The sequence below is a fragment of the Falco peregrinus genome, chromosome 7 (genome assembly GCF_023634155.1).
Source record: "Falco peregrinus isolate bFalPer1 chromosome 7, bFalPer1.pri, whole genome shotgun sequence".
Classification (NCBI taxonomy): Eukaryota; Metazoa; Chordata; class Aves; order Falconiformes; family Falconidae; genus Falco; species Falco peregrinus.
The window spans coordinates 48,349,708-48,368,807 of NC_073727.1; the positions used below are offsets into that span (position 1 = coordinate 48,349,708).

The window sequence follows — 19,100 nt, forward strand, 5'->3', positions numbered from 1 at the left end:
TTCGTTTTCATCTCTGTTCTTCCTCTTACCTGTCAATTTCCTGTATTTTTATGTTAAGCTAATTCTCTCCGGACTAAATTCTTCTCATGAATTACAAATATTACAAACAAAAGTAGACAAGGAAGTTTGAACGATAATTGCTAATCTTTACTACTCTCATTTCACATAATTTTCTGTTTACCTTGACACCTCATGTGTTTTGCATGTTTAAATTGGTAGAAGAGGGGAGAAACACAGTCTCATAGCTGTTTTCATTTGAACAGCTTCTAGCAAAATTAGGTCTATTTTTGCTTGTTTCCAGGAACGATTTATTTTGCCTTGTGAAGGAATATTTTACCCAGTTCTAATTTTCCTTTTGCTTCTTATTTCTTGCTTTTAGGAGCTGTCAACCCCTTGACATAATCAAGTTAGGGTAAAGCTCCAGCTGGAAGAAAAGCTGACTAGGTGTTTTTTTTTAATAAGTAAATAAATCACAAGTAAACATTTGCACAGTATGTTGCATGCAAGTAATAATCTTCTATGCTGCACAGCATGACAGTTTTACCTCTCTAGTGTTGTGGTTTTGTTTCAAATTTGAGCCATTTGGTCTCCATTTCAGCACCATGACCATGGAGGAACTGTTAACATCTCTACAGAAGAAATGTCGAACAGAGTGCGAGGAAGCTCACCGACAACTGGTGTGTGCTCTAAATGGCTTAGCTGGCATCCATATCATTAAAGGTAAGATTGGGTGGCTGTAGCATATTCTTTACTCCTTTTAGTAGGCTAATAATGGTTTAGACAACACAATGTAAAAACAGTGGCTTTTTCTAATTGAGGGAGAAAGCCATAGTGAAATCCAGGGAAGCTAGAGAGGCTTGTAACAGTATTTGTAACAAAAACCAACATTCATTCTAGATGATGGAAACAAGGTGTAGTTTGGTGTATCTTTGAGATGTCTCAGAGTATTTCTGGCTTTTATGTTTTATATTCTTTCTTGATTCTACAACCTGTGTACTGAGAGGATAAAAGAAGTAGTACTTGTGTAATTGTACTTAAGCTGCTTTTGTTTTATCAGTACTGCTTTCTGGGCTTCCTTTGTGCCCCCTGCCATGCAAACTGCTATCCTGACTGTGGAATCTCTTTGCTACTGCTTGCTATAGAGCTTTGTATGTATGTAGTTTGTCTGAGTTGAGGGGAAAAAAGCTTTGAATGGGAAACAAAACTAATTGTGTTAATCTCAAATGTCCCATTAAACAATATTAGAATAAACTAAAATAACTTAGTCATGAATGTGGAACAAATGCCTCTTTGCCAAGTAATAAGACTTTTAAAGTTGACAAACTGCTTGAGTTTTTCCAGCTCATGTTAAAGTCTTCCTTCAAAGAGGAGAACAAGCGAACTGCCTGTTCTGTTACTTTCAGAAAGACTACAGAGTCTGTAGTTAGTAGGTTTTTTTACTTTGTTTTGATTGCAGGATGGAGATCAAGTGTTCCAGGTAGAATCAAGTGCTTAAAAATTTAAATACTTCTAAATTACATTATTAGCCAAAGTAAAGTTTGGCCTTTTTTGAAAAGTAGGTTGATGAAAATTGCATCTGGTGAGAAATAAAAACAGGACCGAGGCAGAGTTCTGGTCTATAACACACACACACACCATGCCCCCCAGCATTACTGTTACTCAGTCGTCTTTATCAGCAAGGAGGAAGTGCATATTATATGGAAATGACGCCATGAATTTATTGTTGGTACAGTTGAAATCTTAGAAGTCTAATTGTTATTAGTCCAACTCTAATTGCTCTGGGCAAAAAAAGAATAATCATCGCGCTTATTTCTACTGCTGGTCCTGCTTTTATGCTTACCTTTTTACTGCCCTTCTGGGTCCTGAGGTCAGTGGTTTCATACTGGGGGTGGCAATGCTATGGCTAGTTATCATTTGGAGTTCTTTGTCAGGAAGAGTAAGATGTTTCTGTTGATGGTTTCTTCTTTCTTACTCAAGGATCCAGTTGGGGTCATTTTTATGTTTGCTAGCACACTTTTACACCTTTCTCGTTCATCACTGGTCTGCAGTTCCACATTAACACCAAACTTCGTGTACATGATGCCTTTTATGAATGTTACATACTATTTCTTTGTTCTCTTTGTTGCCCCTAAAACCAGTTTTGTCCAGCTCTAGGTCTTCATTTCTTTGACTGTGGGTGAGTTACTTATAGCCATGGCTTCCTTATTCACTGCCGAGCCTGTGCACCATCTCTTAGCATCCCATGGCTGTACTCTACACTGCATCCTAATCTTTACTTTTCAAGTTCTCTGCTGTTGTTACTAGGCCTGTATTTCTCTACACTACATCGTTGTGTTAGTTGTAAATATCTCATTCTATGTGGAATAACTGCTTGTTACTGCTGTGTATATAAAGCTGTGATTGTACCACACAGAAAAAAGTTCAAAAAGAAAAAAAAGACAAAATTAGTCATAGACACCTAGCGAATTAAAGAAATTGCTGTCACAGCTCAGCCAAGGAAAAGGTCCAGGTGGGTCAAGAAGAGTTCAAAGGAGGCCTGACAAGCCTCAAGCTTGAGGCCATGCAAATTCAGCAAATTTCAGCACTTTTGGCCTGTTACTAGTAATAGCAACAGTATATTGCAGGACTACACTCTTACAACTGGCAACTGTTTCAATGTAAGAATAAACAATCTTGTTGAAATAGAGTTGTTACACTTACAGATAGGTAGGAAGATGATTTTTGTTTTACTGTTATTTGTTTTTATACTTTTCATGTCCCTGTACTTCTCCATGTTTTAAGAGTCTGCTAAGGCTCTTACTGACTTAAGTAAATTTCAATCGGTTGAGAAAAGAAAATAAAAATTGATTATTTTTTTGCTGCTTTTCCATACGCAAGTTCAATTTTATATTTCTTTTTTAATTTATATATATTTAATTTATAAATATATTTCCTGAGATGTGATTGTGATGTTAGCAGCTTACATCAGTAGTTATGCTCCCTGCATGTATTTAATCATTTCTGCATTTCTGAAGTATGACACAACTTTCATTGTTTTCACTGGAGGAGTGAATTTGCAGTGCAAATTTAGTAATGCACCACTGCAGTGAGTTGTAGATTATGGGGTTTTCAGACTTATGCAACTGTGAATACGTATTCTAGGATCAAGAATTCTACGGATTTTGCAGTCACAAAAGATAGTTAATTTGGAAACTGCTTTAGTATTTGTGAAATATAATACTCTGTCTTTTACCAGATTTTTGGGGTTTGGGGTTTTTTTGATTTATTTTTTTTGGGGGGAGAGGGTGGAATGAATAAGGAAGGTTTGCTTGAAGACAAGTAAATACTATACAGCCTCTCTGAAAACATCTCTAGTATGTTACAAGTGACGGCCAGTTGTGACTGCTTGTATGTTTAAAAACCAACACAATATGTGTATGTTTTTGTTACTTTTTTCAATTCAGGAGAATATATATTGGCTGCAGAGCTGTGTATATTTACAAAACAACACAATATGTGTATGTTTTTGTTACTCTTTTTTTAATTCAGGAGAATATGCATTGGCTGCAGAGCTGTACAGAGAAGTTTTACGATCATCTGAAGAGCACAAAGAAAAGCTCAAAACAGATTCCTTGCAAGTGAGTGAGCATTCAAATGTAAAGAGATGTAGTTAAGAACTGGAATACTTTAGATTTAATTTACCAGGTCACTCTTTTCTTCCTCCCATTGGTGTGCTGAATGACTCTTTCAGTCTGCTGTCGTTGTCATGATCTTTAGATAGGAGTCTGTCCAGTGATCTTCATGTTTCCTTTTTTCTTTTTTCTAAAGATACCGTGAGTCTTCACGGTATCCCAGAAGCAGTGTATGATCTCCACCTGCTGTTCTGCAATAAACTTAACAAGCTGAATTCCTAGACTTGTGTATGTAGCTGTGACTACTCACATTAATGGTACCATATTACATCCTGCAAATACAGGCTGCTGGGTTTTTGTTGAGAATGATATTAATGTGCTAAATGGTAGAGAATAATAACATTGTTGCACTGCAGATGATGTTCTCTGGAGGGGCGTCAAAGCGTGAAAAAGAATAAAAGTGAATTTTCTCTTCAGGCAATATATTAATACATTTTGAATACTGTATTAAAAATATGAATATATTTTCCTGGTAAAAAAGCAGTGGTTCTCTAAGTAACGTATTTTATGTCTTCAAGAAATGTCAGTTCTAAATTGACCAAAATTTTCTTAAGCATAACAAGATATTTAAAATGTTAATGACAGGTAAATAAGTGTTCAATTATCTATTTCTTTACTTTGCTTGCTTCCATAAGTTACTGTTTGATGATCCTGCCTGTGGTCATCTCCTGGCTCTGTTGTGTTCCTTTGATCTTCCTTTCTCCTTTGTGACTTCCCAGAGGCGTTTTTCACTTAGCATAGCCATATCAGCATAAACTTTTTAAGCTACTCATAACAAGATTAATTAAGCTGTTTTATTGGATTATGCAATCCAGTAAAGCTTTTTTTTTCCTTCTGAAAAATGTACACTGGTTAATATAGCCTTTGTGTAATAAAACTCAGCTTCTGTTGAGTGCTTCCCAGTTGTGTAGGCTTAGCTCTTTATGATAATGGCAAACTACTGCTGGCCAGTGCTCTTCAGTGGCTGAGATAGTAATAGGGCAAAGGGGAACTGAATCCAGTAGGTGAGAACTGCACAAGTTCGCGATAGTTGAAGTTATTAGTATGAGTTTGTGGGAGATGAGCAGTCAGCGTAATATTAGGGGTCTGGTTTAGGATGCGTAGGGTGAACCTAGGTAAAAGGAATTGCCTTATATTAACAATCAAGTTTATTTTCCCTAAAAACAAACAGAAATGTCATGTTCTATTCAGTCACCTTTTATTTTAGAAAAATGAAAAACATGAAAAAAGATTGAAGCTTTTGGAAGCTGTTTTGTTTTTCTAATAGCTTATCTAAAGCAAAATAAAGTTAAATGAATTATAATACTCTGAAAGATATTTACAAAAGAATGGGCTCTGAGATAAATAATTCATTTTCCATACTGTCAAGGGCTGTTTTAATTAAGAGGGTGAGTATAGGACAGAATCTGATGACTTGGCATCAAAATTGCCTGCCGATTTGCTTTCGAGGTGTTGAAGGTCTTTTTAATGTTTCATTTCCAACCTCGAAGAATCTTCATTGCCTCTAGAAGATGCTTCTAGATTAACAAAGAAAAAATAAAATTAATTGTAAATGACTACTAACTTCTTGCTCTAAGCTTTCTTTGCTGTTAAAGCTTTTCCTGTCACAGATGTTGCAATGTATTTTTTCATGATTGCTGTTGACTTTCTGTATTTAGAGACTTCATTCTACACACAATTTGATGGAATTGTTGGCAAAGCACCCAGGAATTCCCCCAACTTTGCGTGACAGCCGACTTGCAGAAGAGGTAAATGTTCATTTATTATATATGAATAAATTTTGAAGAGGACCTCTTCAGTTTTTTATTTTTCAATATTTTCTGTAACAGAAGAATTAACATTAACTAGATTTCAAATAAGTGCAACTTAAAATGTAACTACGTACAGTTCCTTTCAGGTTAGTAAAATCAAGAGGTGTTTATTGTGTGAGGTGAGAGCAGAAATGTCCAGTAAAATGCTGCTGTTCCGAGTGCTTGGTAATCTCTGTTTTGTGAGCGTCTTTTATTGAGGTTTTAATAATTTTCATGTCTAAAATGTGCTTTTCCCCACCCCACAATGTTCTTGTGGAAATAACTTGCATAGATGTTACTGATAAAGAATACATCATCCAGAATTCTGAGTCCTTTATTTCCTCAGATTTTCTTTACTTTTCTCATTTTGACTGCAGACAGTCACAGTCTTCTCTAGGTGAAGTTTGTTTCTTGCATAGATGCCCTAATCATCTTCTCAGTCATGCCTTGAAGCTGGTTTTATACCTCTTTTTTTGGTCCTGTGTGTGGTACTGATAACATCTTCTTTGAATCCTTCTTGAGAAGGTCCTGATTTGCAGTGTTCTTTGTAGCCTAAAGTTTGCCAGTGGCATCTGCCCAGGTCCTCCCTGTATTATCTATATTGTATTCACATGCCCTACAGCAACTGGTTCACCCCATCACTCTTATACTGCCTAAACATATAGAAAGGTTGACAGTCTTTGGCCAGATGAGTGAGTCGCTGTGTGTTACTCTGTGTCCCTGTTTAACTATATCCTTAACCTTAACTGGGGAAATACCTGGTAAGATAGCTGGGATCACTGGGCCTCCTCACTGGTTACTCATAGTGGATATATGGACTACATTTGCAAAAGAACATTGTTACTGTGGCATCATTTAGGTTGGAAGGGACCTTGGGAGGTGTCTAGCTGTACCTCTCGGGCAGAGCAGGGTCAACACTGATTTCTGGCAAGATAACTCAGGGCTTTATCCAATTGGGCTGTTAAAACCTCCAAGGAAAGAGATTTCACAATGTATCTAAACAGCCTGTTCCAATACTTAATAATCCTCGTATTGGGGGCAAAAAGTAATGACATAGAACCTCCCATTCCAATTTATAGCCATTGTCCCTTGTTCACTTGCCATCTACTTCAGTGGAGTGCCTGGCTCCCAGTTCTTGGTGATTCCCTTCTAGCTGCTGGAAGGGTGCTATTTTATATCCTCTAAGCCTCTCTTCTCCAAGCTGACAAGCCCAGTTCTTTCAACATCTCCAGTTATATGGTGGTGTTCAGTATCTGTCTTATTATTTGAATATCTTGTGATATTTTATCATTTTTATGCAAATTCTATGCATAGGTAGTATTTACTCTCTTTTAATGAGACTTGTTCTTTAAAATATTTAAAGAAGTTTCTACCTGCTTTTATAGAAATACTGCCCATTTTTTCTATTGGCCTGCAGCTCTAGCAATTTTTTTTATATCACCTTCTTCTGATATTGTAAAGAGGAGGACTGGAGAATTTGTATTTTGCTTACAAATAATGAAGCAGAGATTGTTTTTTGTAGCTATCTTTTGCCAGTAGCTCATCCAAATACCTGAGAGTCCTATACACTCCTGGTAAACTGAGCTTCATCTGTAACAATAATACTATAATTATTTTGATACTAGCAAACAAAAAGAAGACACTTAAACACATCCTAAGATGCACAGAATAAGAATACCTAGTGAAATCACAATGTAATGGTGAAAGATACATATGTGTGTACATGTTACTTGTAAGAAATGTAACTTGTTCATCAGTTGTTAAAATATCAAATAAACTGGTACTCACTGTATTGTGGAGACACCTGCATACCAAGAGGGGTTTTCACTGTCAGAAGTATTTTTTATGAAAAAATTGTGATCCACCTAAAAATAATGAAATATAAACCTTTCTTGGTTTTTTATGGGTAAGTTTTCTATGTAGGTAAGTTAAATTGTCCTGTTCTCATGTTGTTCTAGGGTCGTTTTATTGTTTGCCTGTTCAACACAATGTATTTTAATTTACAGAGAAGTAAGAATTAAGAATTAAATTCCAGTTCATTTTTGTAACGCAGCGTATCCTGTTGTGTTGTTTGAGCTTGTCCAAAAGCAAAATTGCATAGTTAGCATCTTTGTAGTCATTTCTCTTCTGAAATTCTTTTGTGGGCTTGCTAATAAATGCTAGATTCTAGAGGAAAAAAATGCTAGATACTACTTATAAATGAAAGGTAGAAGTAGGAAGCTTAAGATTTTAAAATTTTATGGTAACTGGGAAGTTTTTATATTTTCAGTTATTCTTCATAGATATGATTTGTGCATAATTTAAGCTCTTATTTCCATACAGGCAGAACAGCTCCGACAGCATTATATGAGTAAATCCAATGCGGAAGTTGCAGAAGCCCATCAGGCCTTACAACCAGTTCTTCAGACCATTCGGGAGCTCCAGAGAAAGGCAAGTACCTCTTATATGTTTAGTGTCTGAATTATGAGGTTTTTAAAAAAATATTAGTTTCATCTGGCTATCCAGTACTCCAGCTGTTTATTATCTGAGTTCTTTGAAGGCCTATTTTAAATGGGACTTTGGCAGTGTGTGCACACACGCACAGCTCCAAAACATATTCTGTGTTCCCCGCATAGAGGCACACAGTCCTCAAAGAACAGATGACTAAAACCAGAAGTACATGGAGAGATGATTCAAGTAGTTTAACATCATGCTTGATTTTTGTTTTGACTGTGCTGCACTTGTAATTTAGGTAAATGTTACAGGTTTTGGCCTTGAACATTCCTGTGTTGTATCAGATGGCGTTTCAGTTACTTTCAAAGGAACTGTTCTTCGACATGCATTTAGTCATTGTGCTTTGGGTTTAATTGTGTTTAGTCAATATGACAATTCAGGTTTCATGGAAAGATGGAAACCGTTAATGAATTGATGAACACCTGAGTTGAAATGCTGCTTGTCATTTGCACAATAGGGGAGAAATAATAAAGAAATAGGGGGAAATGGCACATGAGGAAGTAAACTTCTGCATCTTCTTTCACATTAATTTCACAGAGAGCTTGCTTTCTCTGATTAAATGATCCTTTCATCTCTTTGAGAGAGAGAGAAAGAGGAAACTTTGAGATTACAGTATCTGTGTGGCTCTTCTGTGTAGATGGCCTCAGTGAATGTAACTACTGCAGCAATTTGAAGGTGTGGAAGTAGGTGGGTATGTAGAAAATTCCTTAATCATATTCACTTAAACAGGAAAGGGAATATTTTTTTAAACATACTCTCATATTCCACTTTCCATGGAATTTACCAGTCTGAGTGTGGCCTAAAGAGCACTGTAAGCCTTTGCTGCAATGAGTAGATTGGTTGTTTGTTGAATGATCATGGAGAAATCTGTTTTTACATACAGATACATTCAGGTTCTCCTTGGTGGTTGGATGTCATCCAGACAGCAATACAGTATGCCATCGATGAGGAGCTTGTTCAACGTGTGCAAAATGAAATAACCATCAACTACAAACAGCAGACTAATAAACTCTCCATGGCAGAGAAGTAAGAGAATAGCTAAAATAAGCTAATTAATACAGTTGAATCTGCTCAAGTCCTCTTACCAGTTTGTGCTAACAATTGCAATTAAATAGCAGGCGTTTGCTTCAGAGCATCTGGGCTGCAATTAAGTTTCAAAAACAGTCCCCCAAAAAGCATAACTAGATAAAAGACTTAGAAAAGCAGGAGAATTACAGGTTTTTCCTAGACTAGCATTCTTTTAAATGTTCCTTTTTATTATCTACTGTGATTTTACAGTCTTCTGTACTCACGCAACTGCTGAGCAAGAAAGATTCAAAGCTTACTGCATTAAAATTGAGTAACCTCTAAAAAAAACCTGAAGTGCTTAAATGGAAAGTAGACAATATGAGAAAGTCCTCGTGTAACAACATAAAATAGCATCACTTCTTTTCTAAGGGAAGAATTTTGGTCTGGTTTCATGTTAGAGACAAAACTACCGCTATTGTGTAGAATTACAGAGTAATGGATTGGAAGTGATATCTGGAGGTCACCTAGACCAACTCCCAGCTCAGAGATTCAGCCCAGTTAGGTTGCACAGGGAGATTTGTCCTGCTAAGTTTAGGATATCTCCAAGGAGGGAAATTTCATAGCTTCTATGTGAAACCTCTTTTGGTATTTGACCCATTGGTGGGGGAAAAAAATATAATTAAAATCCTTCTATCTAGTTAATATTTCCTGTGTTGCATCTTGTGTCTGTTTTCTGTTGTCCTTTCACCATACACCTCTGAGAAAAGTTTGGCTCAGTCTTCTCTGTACGTTCCAGTTAGGTGGATGTAGAAAGCAATAGTGTCTCCCATGAGCAATCTCATTTTAAGGCTGAATAAACCCTTTTCTCCCAGCCTTTTTTTGTATGTCCTGTGCTCCAGCTCTGTAAGTTCATACAGAAAAGGGAGACGTAGGACAGAGAATGCTCTCACAGTTTAACTTCAGGCAGTTTTCTCAGCTACATGAACAATCGTTATGCTCTTAAATACGATCTTTCTGAATCTTGTTTTAGTTAAATACATATTTTTATTTATATATATAATATATAAGTACATGCATATACATATGTATATAAATACCTAATGTTGTTATAAAAATGTGTATATGTGTGTAAATTTAAATACTTAAAACTGCACAGGTGTTAGTTAAATATGTGAAGATACATCATCCACTATGACTACTCCGTTATCATGATCACAAAAGGTGGCACAGTTCCTTGCCCTTGCTGGAAGTAAGCTTCATTTGCTTTTTGTACTTAACATAATTCTGTCGAATAATCTAAATAAAGATACAAAACTTTACCTCTTCTTTCTTCAAAACTCAGAATTATGGTGAGAAGGAAGAAGGACGTTCTGTCTGTTCAAAGTGGATATTTGGGACACCCAGCTGGAAAGTAGCTTTGCGGAAAAGGAACCTGGGGGTTCTGGTGGGACACCAAGTTGACCAAGAGCCATCTATGTGCCTTTTGTGGCAAGGAGGGCTAATGGTATCCTGGACTGCATTAGACAAAATATTGCCAGCAGGTTGAGGGAGGTGATCTTTTCTGTCTGCTCAGTGCTGGTGAGGCAACACCTGGAGTACTCTTTGTCCAGTTCTGGGCTCTCCAGTATGAGAGAGATGGACATACTGGAGAGTGTCCAACAAAGGGCCAAGAACATGATGAAAAGGCTGGAGCATCTCTCACATGAGAAGCTTAGAGACTTGGGACTGTTCAGCAATTCAGGGGGGATCCCCTTAATATATATAAATACCTAAAGGTGAGGTGCAAAAAGATGGAGCCAGGCTATTTTTTAGCGGTGCTCAGTGACAGCACAAGAGACAGTGGGCACAAACTGAAACACAGGAGGTTCCTCTGAAGATCAGGAAATGCTTTTTTTACTGTGGGAGTAACTGAACACTGGCACAGGCTACCCAGAGATGTGGTGGAGGCTCCTCTCCATCCTTGAAGATGCTCAAAAGCTGTCTGAGCATTGTCCTAGGCAACCAGCTCTAGGTGACCCTGCTTGAGGAAAGGGGTTGAGCAAGGAAGCCTCCAGAGTCCCCTTCCAGCCTCAACCAGTCTGTGAGTCTGGATATGAGTGTTTTATGGTTAAGTGTTATTTAAGAGTGATAGCATCTCATTCTGGTTAAAATAAATTTGAGGAAAGGATTGTTCGCGTGTTCACACTGTGCTCATGTGCCTGTGTGTCTGTCTATATGATTGTCTGGGTCATACTGGGAAAAAAATTCGAGGTTTTTTTTTTCTTACTAGGAAGTATGTTTTTAAATTGTTGCTGCTTACAGGTTATATAACTTTGGAAGAGCTATCTGCGACTCATATCACCTTTATAAAATAGGGATAAAACTTATTTTCTTTTTAATTCATCTTAGCATGTGCAATAAAACCTTAAAGAATAGTGTCTTGTGAAGTACTACTGGTCAGTGGTGGAAGTAACGAGTGCTAATCTCTGGTTGAGTATTAGAGATGGTTAATCCAGGGTGTAGTGTGGGAGATTTTTATAAATCTGGAATATTTGACAACTGATGATACTAACAACAGACTTGTGATTGCAATTTACATGTATTTTCAGGCTACCTGGTTAGGCAGACTTCTCTATTTTATTTTAAAATATATACTGCTTAAGTAGGTCATCTTAAATGCCAGACTTTCCTAGTGGTGTTAAACCTGTGCTTTTCTCTCCACACTTTATAAAAGGGATGTTTTGGATCAAACTTTCCATATGGGGTAGAACCATAGTCTTGTAATGCACTGTCCTGTCCATGGATGCCAGACCTTGCATAACCGGTGCATTCTCAGCAAGAGACCTCTGCTCACAAGAAGAACACAACAATACAGGAGGTGTTTAATTGGTGTTCATGTTCCCACTCCAATCAAGACAAGACAGCTGAGTTTTAGGAAAATAGTTCAGTGTTACGTCCATTTAGTAATTTTAACTTTGAAAGCTAACTTGCAAAATGCAGTGTAATTTTGTGATGGGTGCACGTGTCTGCTGTGAATGGCACAGGTGCACTGAAAATCAGTTTGTTGGCCAACAGATGCAAATAAAACTAAGTATATGGAGTTGTTTACCTTTAGTAGATTTGCATTGTGGACCAGAATGTTGCAGGTTGGTGTTGCCTGCTAATATTCAGCTGCATCTCTCAAGTCATGGAAAGTGTCTTTCTGTTCTAGAAATATCAGGCATCATCTCAGGGGACACGATGGTATGATTTCTAACAGCATTACACGTAGCAGTAATAAGCATTTACTTATTATATGATCTTTGTATGTTGTCCTGGATTGCTATTTCTCTTATACTTCAAAATACTGAATTAAGTTTGAATTTGGTGTCTCGGTGTGCAATTAGTTCCCTTTTTCTTTAAATCAGATTCCGTGATTGCAGAGGCCTTCAATACCTGCTCACAACCCAGTTGGAAGAAGTGAAGAAGTTCCAGAAGATTGTAAGAGAAGCAGTGAAAAACTTAGAAGGCCCTCCCTCTAAGCAGGTTATTGAGGCTGCCACTATCTGCCATTTGCGACCTGTTAGACTTCCACTTAACAAGTATGTCTTGAAAATGGAAAATACACTTTAGAAGTGTTTCATTAAATTTTTCTTTCATTTTAAATAAGAGATTAAAGTCTTTATTCTGTATTCAGGATTTGTACGCACACAGATATTGCAGATCTATTTGTTAGAATCACGACCTTAATTTGGTTTTATTCTTACAAAATCTTTTCCTGTCATTACTGTATCAAGTATACATAGGACTGTTAAATTGTTCTTTTTTTAAGGACTTTTTGTGGTTTTATATATTGGAATAGGGAATTGCAGGAATTACTTTGATTTCTGATGAAGCAAACACTTGGAATTTCAATCTTCTGTATTGCAGCTGTGTCTTTTGTAAGGCTGATGAGTTGTTCACAGAATATGAGTCGAAGCTCTTTTCTCATACGTAAGTTCATAGCTTTATAAACTTCTCACTATAAAAAAAAGTGAAAGTTGGACTCTTTTGTATTTTCTCCTTTAAGTTTTCTGAAATAACTTTATGCACAAATTACAGCAACTTCTTGCTAGTGGCCTTGATGGCAATTTTACTACTCAAGTTTAATTTTTTATGTAAATTTCATCTGGAGAAGTTGTGCACAAGGAATGAATACATGCCACTTTTTCTCAAGCTCCTGTAATATAACCATACATTTGAAATGAAGTGTTTAAGTGTTCAGAAAGTGTGTATAAATACAAGTATCCTAATTAAACGCATATTCCTGTTTGTGCAAATATTTATTTTCAGTCCAATTGCAAGTGGTATTATACCATACTCATTCATAGATTTATTGTTTTAATTCTGTATAATAGTAACAGAATTTAACTAAAGCTGTAATGTGACAGGAGATTTCAGACACGAAGGCAGCTGTGAGCTGAAAGAAGGGTTGCATCAGCACATGGTGTGAGAGAAGTATGCATAGTGGACATTACTGAGAGGCATAGATTACAGCCCTCTTCATGCTTTCTCTTTGAGTTTTATCTCTCATGTCCCTCACAATGTCAAAATTAGATTGAAAAATCTTGAGGTCGCTGAGAATACATTTTGAAAAGTCTTTACTAGTGGGATCTCTGTTACATAATGATGCTGGAATCATTAGGAAATGTTAGTGTGTTTCTGAATTAATATTATTTGTCAAGGAGTGAACTGGGAAGCTGTAGTGTTTTTAAATAGTGCAATACACAGCAAATTTTGCATTAGAGTTTAACTGCAACTCTTGCTGCTTTAAAAAGTCAATATTGCATTTTTTTAAATGAATGTGACATTAATCATTAATAACTACTGAAAGATAATTAAGATGTGTAAGCCTTTATTAATAGCTATAGATGATTTTGAGCTGACAAAATGGCCTGTACAGTGATTTCATTGCTGGTACTGAGGGCACTGTGTTTGAAGCAAGCTTTTGGGATATTGAGTAAGAAAACAGCTGTTTGTATTTGTTGGGTTTGCATTATCCTTTAACCAAATATTAGAAGGTGAATAAGTAGAAATGGATGTGGAAGTACAAAACCAGTGATAAGTATTGTATTGGGTTTGTTTTTAAGTGTTAAAGGCCAAATGGCAATATTTGAGGAGATGATAGAAGATGAAGAAGGGCTCGTTGATGACCGTTTGCCCACCACAAGTAGAGGTCTGTGGGCGACCAGTGAAACTGAACGTGCCTTGAAAGCTCTTCTCTCCTTTGCCAAAGCTCACCGAATGGATATCAAGCTAACTGAAGAAGGCAGCATATTTCTGGAACTGTATGAAGCATGGAAAAAGGAATATAAGGTACAGTAAATGCGATGGTGATGGAACAGTCATGTAGTCCATTTAATGTAATATAAACAAATTTAGGTTGAACATGAACAAATCTAAGCTGTATTCCTGAAATTAGGGTTTACCTACACAAAGCTTATTTGCAGTGCTTATTACAAGATTTGATTTTAAATGGTTTATATATGATTTAAGAGTTTCTAAAAGCTATACTGGCTACTAAGCATGTTAGTAAGCAATGTAATTGCATCTATTAAGACAGTATACAGATAAAATTAAATGTATTAATCTGTTCAGTTAAATCAGAATATAGCAAAACTCAGCTAATAGAACATTGGTCCATTCTGTAATTCAGTTTACTTTCAGTCTTATGCTAGCTACAGACATCCTTTCATTATTGCTTTATTTCCTGGATCTTGTTTACTGCACAATGCAACCTGAAATTAGTCTTCTGTTTGGATCAGAGAACTGCAGGAGTATACTGTGAATTTCTTTATGCATGTGTGTGTGTGTGTGTGTTTCCTTGTAGTGAATATATACTGGTGATGGAGAAGAGGGAATACCTGTTGCACACATGGGTATCATCCTGTCTTACAGCTTAGGTGCCATCAAAAGTGTTTTCTCTTGAATGCTTCTCCTCATTAACACGGACCTCAGCTTCAGTAGAACACACTTGGTACACTAGTGCCAGGTTTGACTCTTCTGTATGGGTTGGGTTTCTTTGTGGTCTGACATCAGAGGAAATTCCTGTTCCTTGAAGGGTTATCGCCCTTGTGATCTTTCTCCTAGGCTTTCTGTTTCATGAGTCTAGGAAATTGTCACTCATTTTTTTCAAAACTAGGAGGTTTTGAAAAAGGCAAGATAATTCTTGCAGAAGTATGCTATTGAAGAATTTAAACATTTGTTATTAGCTTTTGTCTATAGAAGAAGAGACTATATTCTAGAGTGATTTGCTTTATATGTCTTAGATTGACTAATGGAATTCTGTCTGTCTTTATTTTTCAGCAAACTTGGTTACTGATCACCTATTTTCCTCAAATTGGTAGCGCTACTTAAGAGTGAGACTTAATCCAGAGCTGCCTTAAAAAAAATTTAGCAGGTTACAGTGTAACATAGTGCAAAACCTTTTTAAACAAAATGACATCTCGATCAGTATTTAGTTATCTGATAGTTGAAGTTATTAAACCCTTAAAGTTGTGCTGCTGTCAGCAAAGTCAGGTCACTCACTTAGGGTACCCAAATGGTGATTGGAGAATAATAATGCTAGCTCTTCTTGTGCTTTGTTATTTTATATCCTCAGCTTGTAGCAGTTCACAAAAGGAGGAGGACATAAGATAACTAGTTACCAAGGCATTACTATGTATTGGAGATTTTCTGCTGCAGGAAAGGAACCCAGTCTCTTCGTGTCCTTTTACTTTAGGAAACAAAAGTTGGGGCTAAAATACCAATGAGAATGAAAATAGTGCTGTTGTGATTCCATCTTTTGTGACTTGGAAATACTGAGTCAATTGTCTGTACTATTCTCATCTACATTGAGCTACAGGGATGACACTCTTTAAAATAAGCCTTTAAATCTAAAAAAAAAATTGTGGTGTTTTTTTTTTTTTTTTTAGCAAAAGCAATTTTAGTTTAGTTTCCTTAATTTTGGGGAAGCAAGCTCCTTTCATCTTATTCACTGTCCTTACCCTGAATGCCAGATTTAATACACAGTAATTTTATGTTTCTCATATAGGCATAGCTCCAAACAAATGCATCATTAGTCTTTCTTATGCTAAAAGAAAATCCCCAGACTTTCAACCAGCACACCCCCCAGCAGCTGAGTGTTTAGAAATATCTCTACAATTCAAAAATCAGAAATCAACAAATAGTAATTTTTGGCATTTGCAAAAGGTCTTAGGATTTCAGTAAGATCACTGGAGATATTTTTTTTTATAAAATATGTAAAAAGTGGAAAGTAGGGAAGAAATATTTTACTGTACTATTAGTAATTTAAAAATAATGTCTGTTTTATATGTATAGTATACTTCCAGTTGTATCTGTCTGTTTTGTAGAAAGCAAGAATTTTTCTTGGGAGAATTGAATCTGCTGTTATCTTCGCCTTGTACTTGTCTGTGCCTTTATCAAGACCACTCAAACTGTTAACGTTTCTTTAAAACATACTTCATCATTAAGAAGCAGTCTTAGTACTATTATAGCTAGCTATTTAAAATTGATTAATCACTTTTCCTTATTTTATTCAGCATTTGCTTAGTCTTGTAAAGCATTTTGTTTCTGACCTTTTATTGCATGAGTTAAAGCAATTGTAGAAGAAATGAGAGACAGCTATTTATAGCTGTTCATAAAGAGAGGCTGGGAAAGACAGCAGGCAAGATGATCTCTTTATCGTTTGTTTTCCTTCATAATTATTTGTTGTTGTGGCTGAATTACTGTAAAGAAATATTATCCCTTACTCCAAAAAGATTTTCACATTATACATTGTATGGCAGAATCATATAAAGGGAACTCAGCTCAGTTCTGCTACCAACTCATTTGGACTTTTCTTACAGTTACTTCATGAATATTGGATGGTGCTTAGGGATCATGTGTCTGCCATTGATGAACTGGCAATGGCTACAGAACGGCTGAGAGTGCGTCATCCTGATGAACCAAAACCAAATCCACCAGTTCTCCACATCATAGAACCACATGAGGTAAAGTACTTGGCTGGAAATAAATGGTTTTTTTCTGAAAGAACCTATACCTTCTACAAAAAAAAGTCTGTATCTAGATCTATGTATAATGTCTGTAATATGCCCGTTTCCATTTGAGAACATCTTGGTGGAGTAGAGTTCCTGTCTGTTTCTACATTCAGTGTAGGCCTTTTGAGCCTGTAACTTTTATTTTGAGATATTTTTGTCAGCCTTCTGACTGTAAGAGTGGCATGCTTCCAAAAGATTGCTGTCCTCCAGCAGCAGGTGAATGGCTCTGGGACCTTTCTCTGCAATTGCCCAGTTTTCCCAAGCTGGTGGAAAATTAAGTTGATCTGTTTTCTCACCTATATTGCTACTTTCCATAAGGACCTAAAAACGAGCCGTGAAAACCTAAAATACAATTACTATTTTTTTCCAGTATCTTGGATTTCCTGAACCAGGTCTGAGACTTTCTGTTCATGAACACAGAGAAAATGCTGGGTTGATTTAACCTCAGTTTTGGTTTTGGTTTTTTTTTCCTCCCCACCAATAGAAATATGTTTTCAGTAGAACATTTTGTGCTTTTTTTCAGTGAGATTCAGTGTTAGATAAAAGTGGTTTTTTTTCTTTCTGTAGGGAAACAGTCAATTTTGTCTGTGTATTAAAGCAATTTTTAAAATGGAGCACTGTCCTTAACAAATGTTTAACAAAGTCTAAGATCTGTGTATGAATTTTTAAACATAAAAGAAACACTCATTACTTTATCCTTCATCCTTCGGGTGCTTGCCTCTTCTGTAGTATTAACAACTGTACCACTACCAACTGTAGTTAATTTAAAAGGTGTCAGCTTGATGTTTTTGTCTTTGTATAGGTTACATGAAAATTAAGGGCTTCTAAGAAGTATAAAAAAAATAATTGTTTCTTACACATTGTTTTTGAAACCAGCAGTAGAATCTAGGATCTATTTGGCTGTAAGAAGATAGATGATAAATTGAACTAAATTTGAAAGAAAGTTTTTAAAAAATGCTATTTTAATTTTTTTTCTCTGTAAAGAACCAATAATGCAAATAAAACAATAAAGACCAAGTTTATATACTTCCTGGGTCTTAACCTGTTCACAGTACTGTGTTCATACTGGGTACAGGAAAGGAATAGTAATTTGCTTGGTGAGAAGTGTGTCTTAAATTTACGGCATGAGCTGTTCTTCTGTCTGTCCCCCATAAATTATTCCGTTGAATTTTGCCAAAAACGTTAATGTAATCCTTATTGTAAAACTTCACTTTTTTTTTCTTTTTATTAATTTGTTTAATACCGTTTCCTTAGGTAGAGCAAAATCGAGTGAAACTTTTGAATGACAAGGCAGTTGCCAAATCACAGCTTCAAAAGAAACTAGGACAACTTCTGTATCTCACCAATCTGGAGAAAGTAAGGTTTACGGTTCCTTGGTCTTTACCGAACTGATGTACTCTGTTTACCTAGTGGAAGAAACCTGCCATTATTTTTATTGACAACTTACATTTTAAAGAAAATATATTTTCTGTAAAAATTCATTACATATTAAAATTCCATGTGTCATTCTTTGTGTTGCTGAATAGTTGTATTTTGCCTGTTTGCTTCATTACACAGTTACAAAACTATGAACTAGTTTTAGATGGTTAAAAATTTAATTAAAACTAACTGGACCATATTTAGTAGAAGTCTTGTAAAATTACGTACCTCTCCATGTACCCTTGATATTTTATGAAGAGCTTATCTTCTTAAACAAAGTCAAAGAGATCTGTAGGTTAAATAAGTGTAAAGAAACCAACAAACCAAAACAGTCAAAACCTATGTATTATACATTATTTTAATCATACTGTACCAGTAAGTACAATTATGCCTAAATAAGCATAGTTAAGCATGATGAGGTATATTAACCTGTTTTTACAACAGTGTGAAGCTAGTGAGGAGTTTCTTGTTTGAACCACGATTTTACTTGGATTTTTCAAAGTTCGAGTAGAAATTCAGATACTATCTGAAGGACTGCAGTATGAACAGTGCTCCTTTTATTTACCAAAAATGACATATTTTTTTAACTTCTCAAAGACTTAATTATTCACGAATGATCTTTACTTTGCTCATACAGGTTTTTTTAAGGACTTCATTGTTCATTTTTTCTAGAAGCATGTCTT

At 36.0% G+C, this 19,100-nt stretch overlaps 1 protein-coding gene across 1 annotated transcript in view; it reads left to right on the top strand.

Annotated features, from left to right (window-relative positions):
* SHPRH (SNF2 histone linker PHD RING helicase) overlaps positions 1–19,100 on the top strand; it is a 65,181-nt gene that overhangs the window by 23,206 nt on the left and 22,875 nt on the right. Inside the window, exons 14-23 of the mRNA XM_055809688.1 lie at positions 599–720; positions 3,529–3,617; positions 5,330–5,419; positions 7,784–7,891; positions 8,838–8,980; positions 12,349–12,522; positions 12,851–12,913; positions 14,050–14,275; positions 16,807–16,950; positions 18,253–18,354. Of these exons, the coding sequence (XP_055665663.1) occupies positions 599–720; positions 3,529–3,617; positions 5,330–5,419; positions 7,784–7,891; positions 8,838–8,980; positions 12,349–12,522; positions 12,851–12,913; positions 14,050–14,275; positions 16,807–16,950; positions 18,253–18,354 (1,261 nt within the window). The remainder of the gene's footprint in view (positions 1–598; positions 721–3,528; positions 3,618–5,329; positions 5,420–7,783; positions 7,892–8,837; positions 8,981–12,348; positions 12,523–12,850; positions 12,914–14,049; positions 14,276–16,806; positions 16,951–18,252; positions 18,355–19,100) is intronic.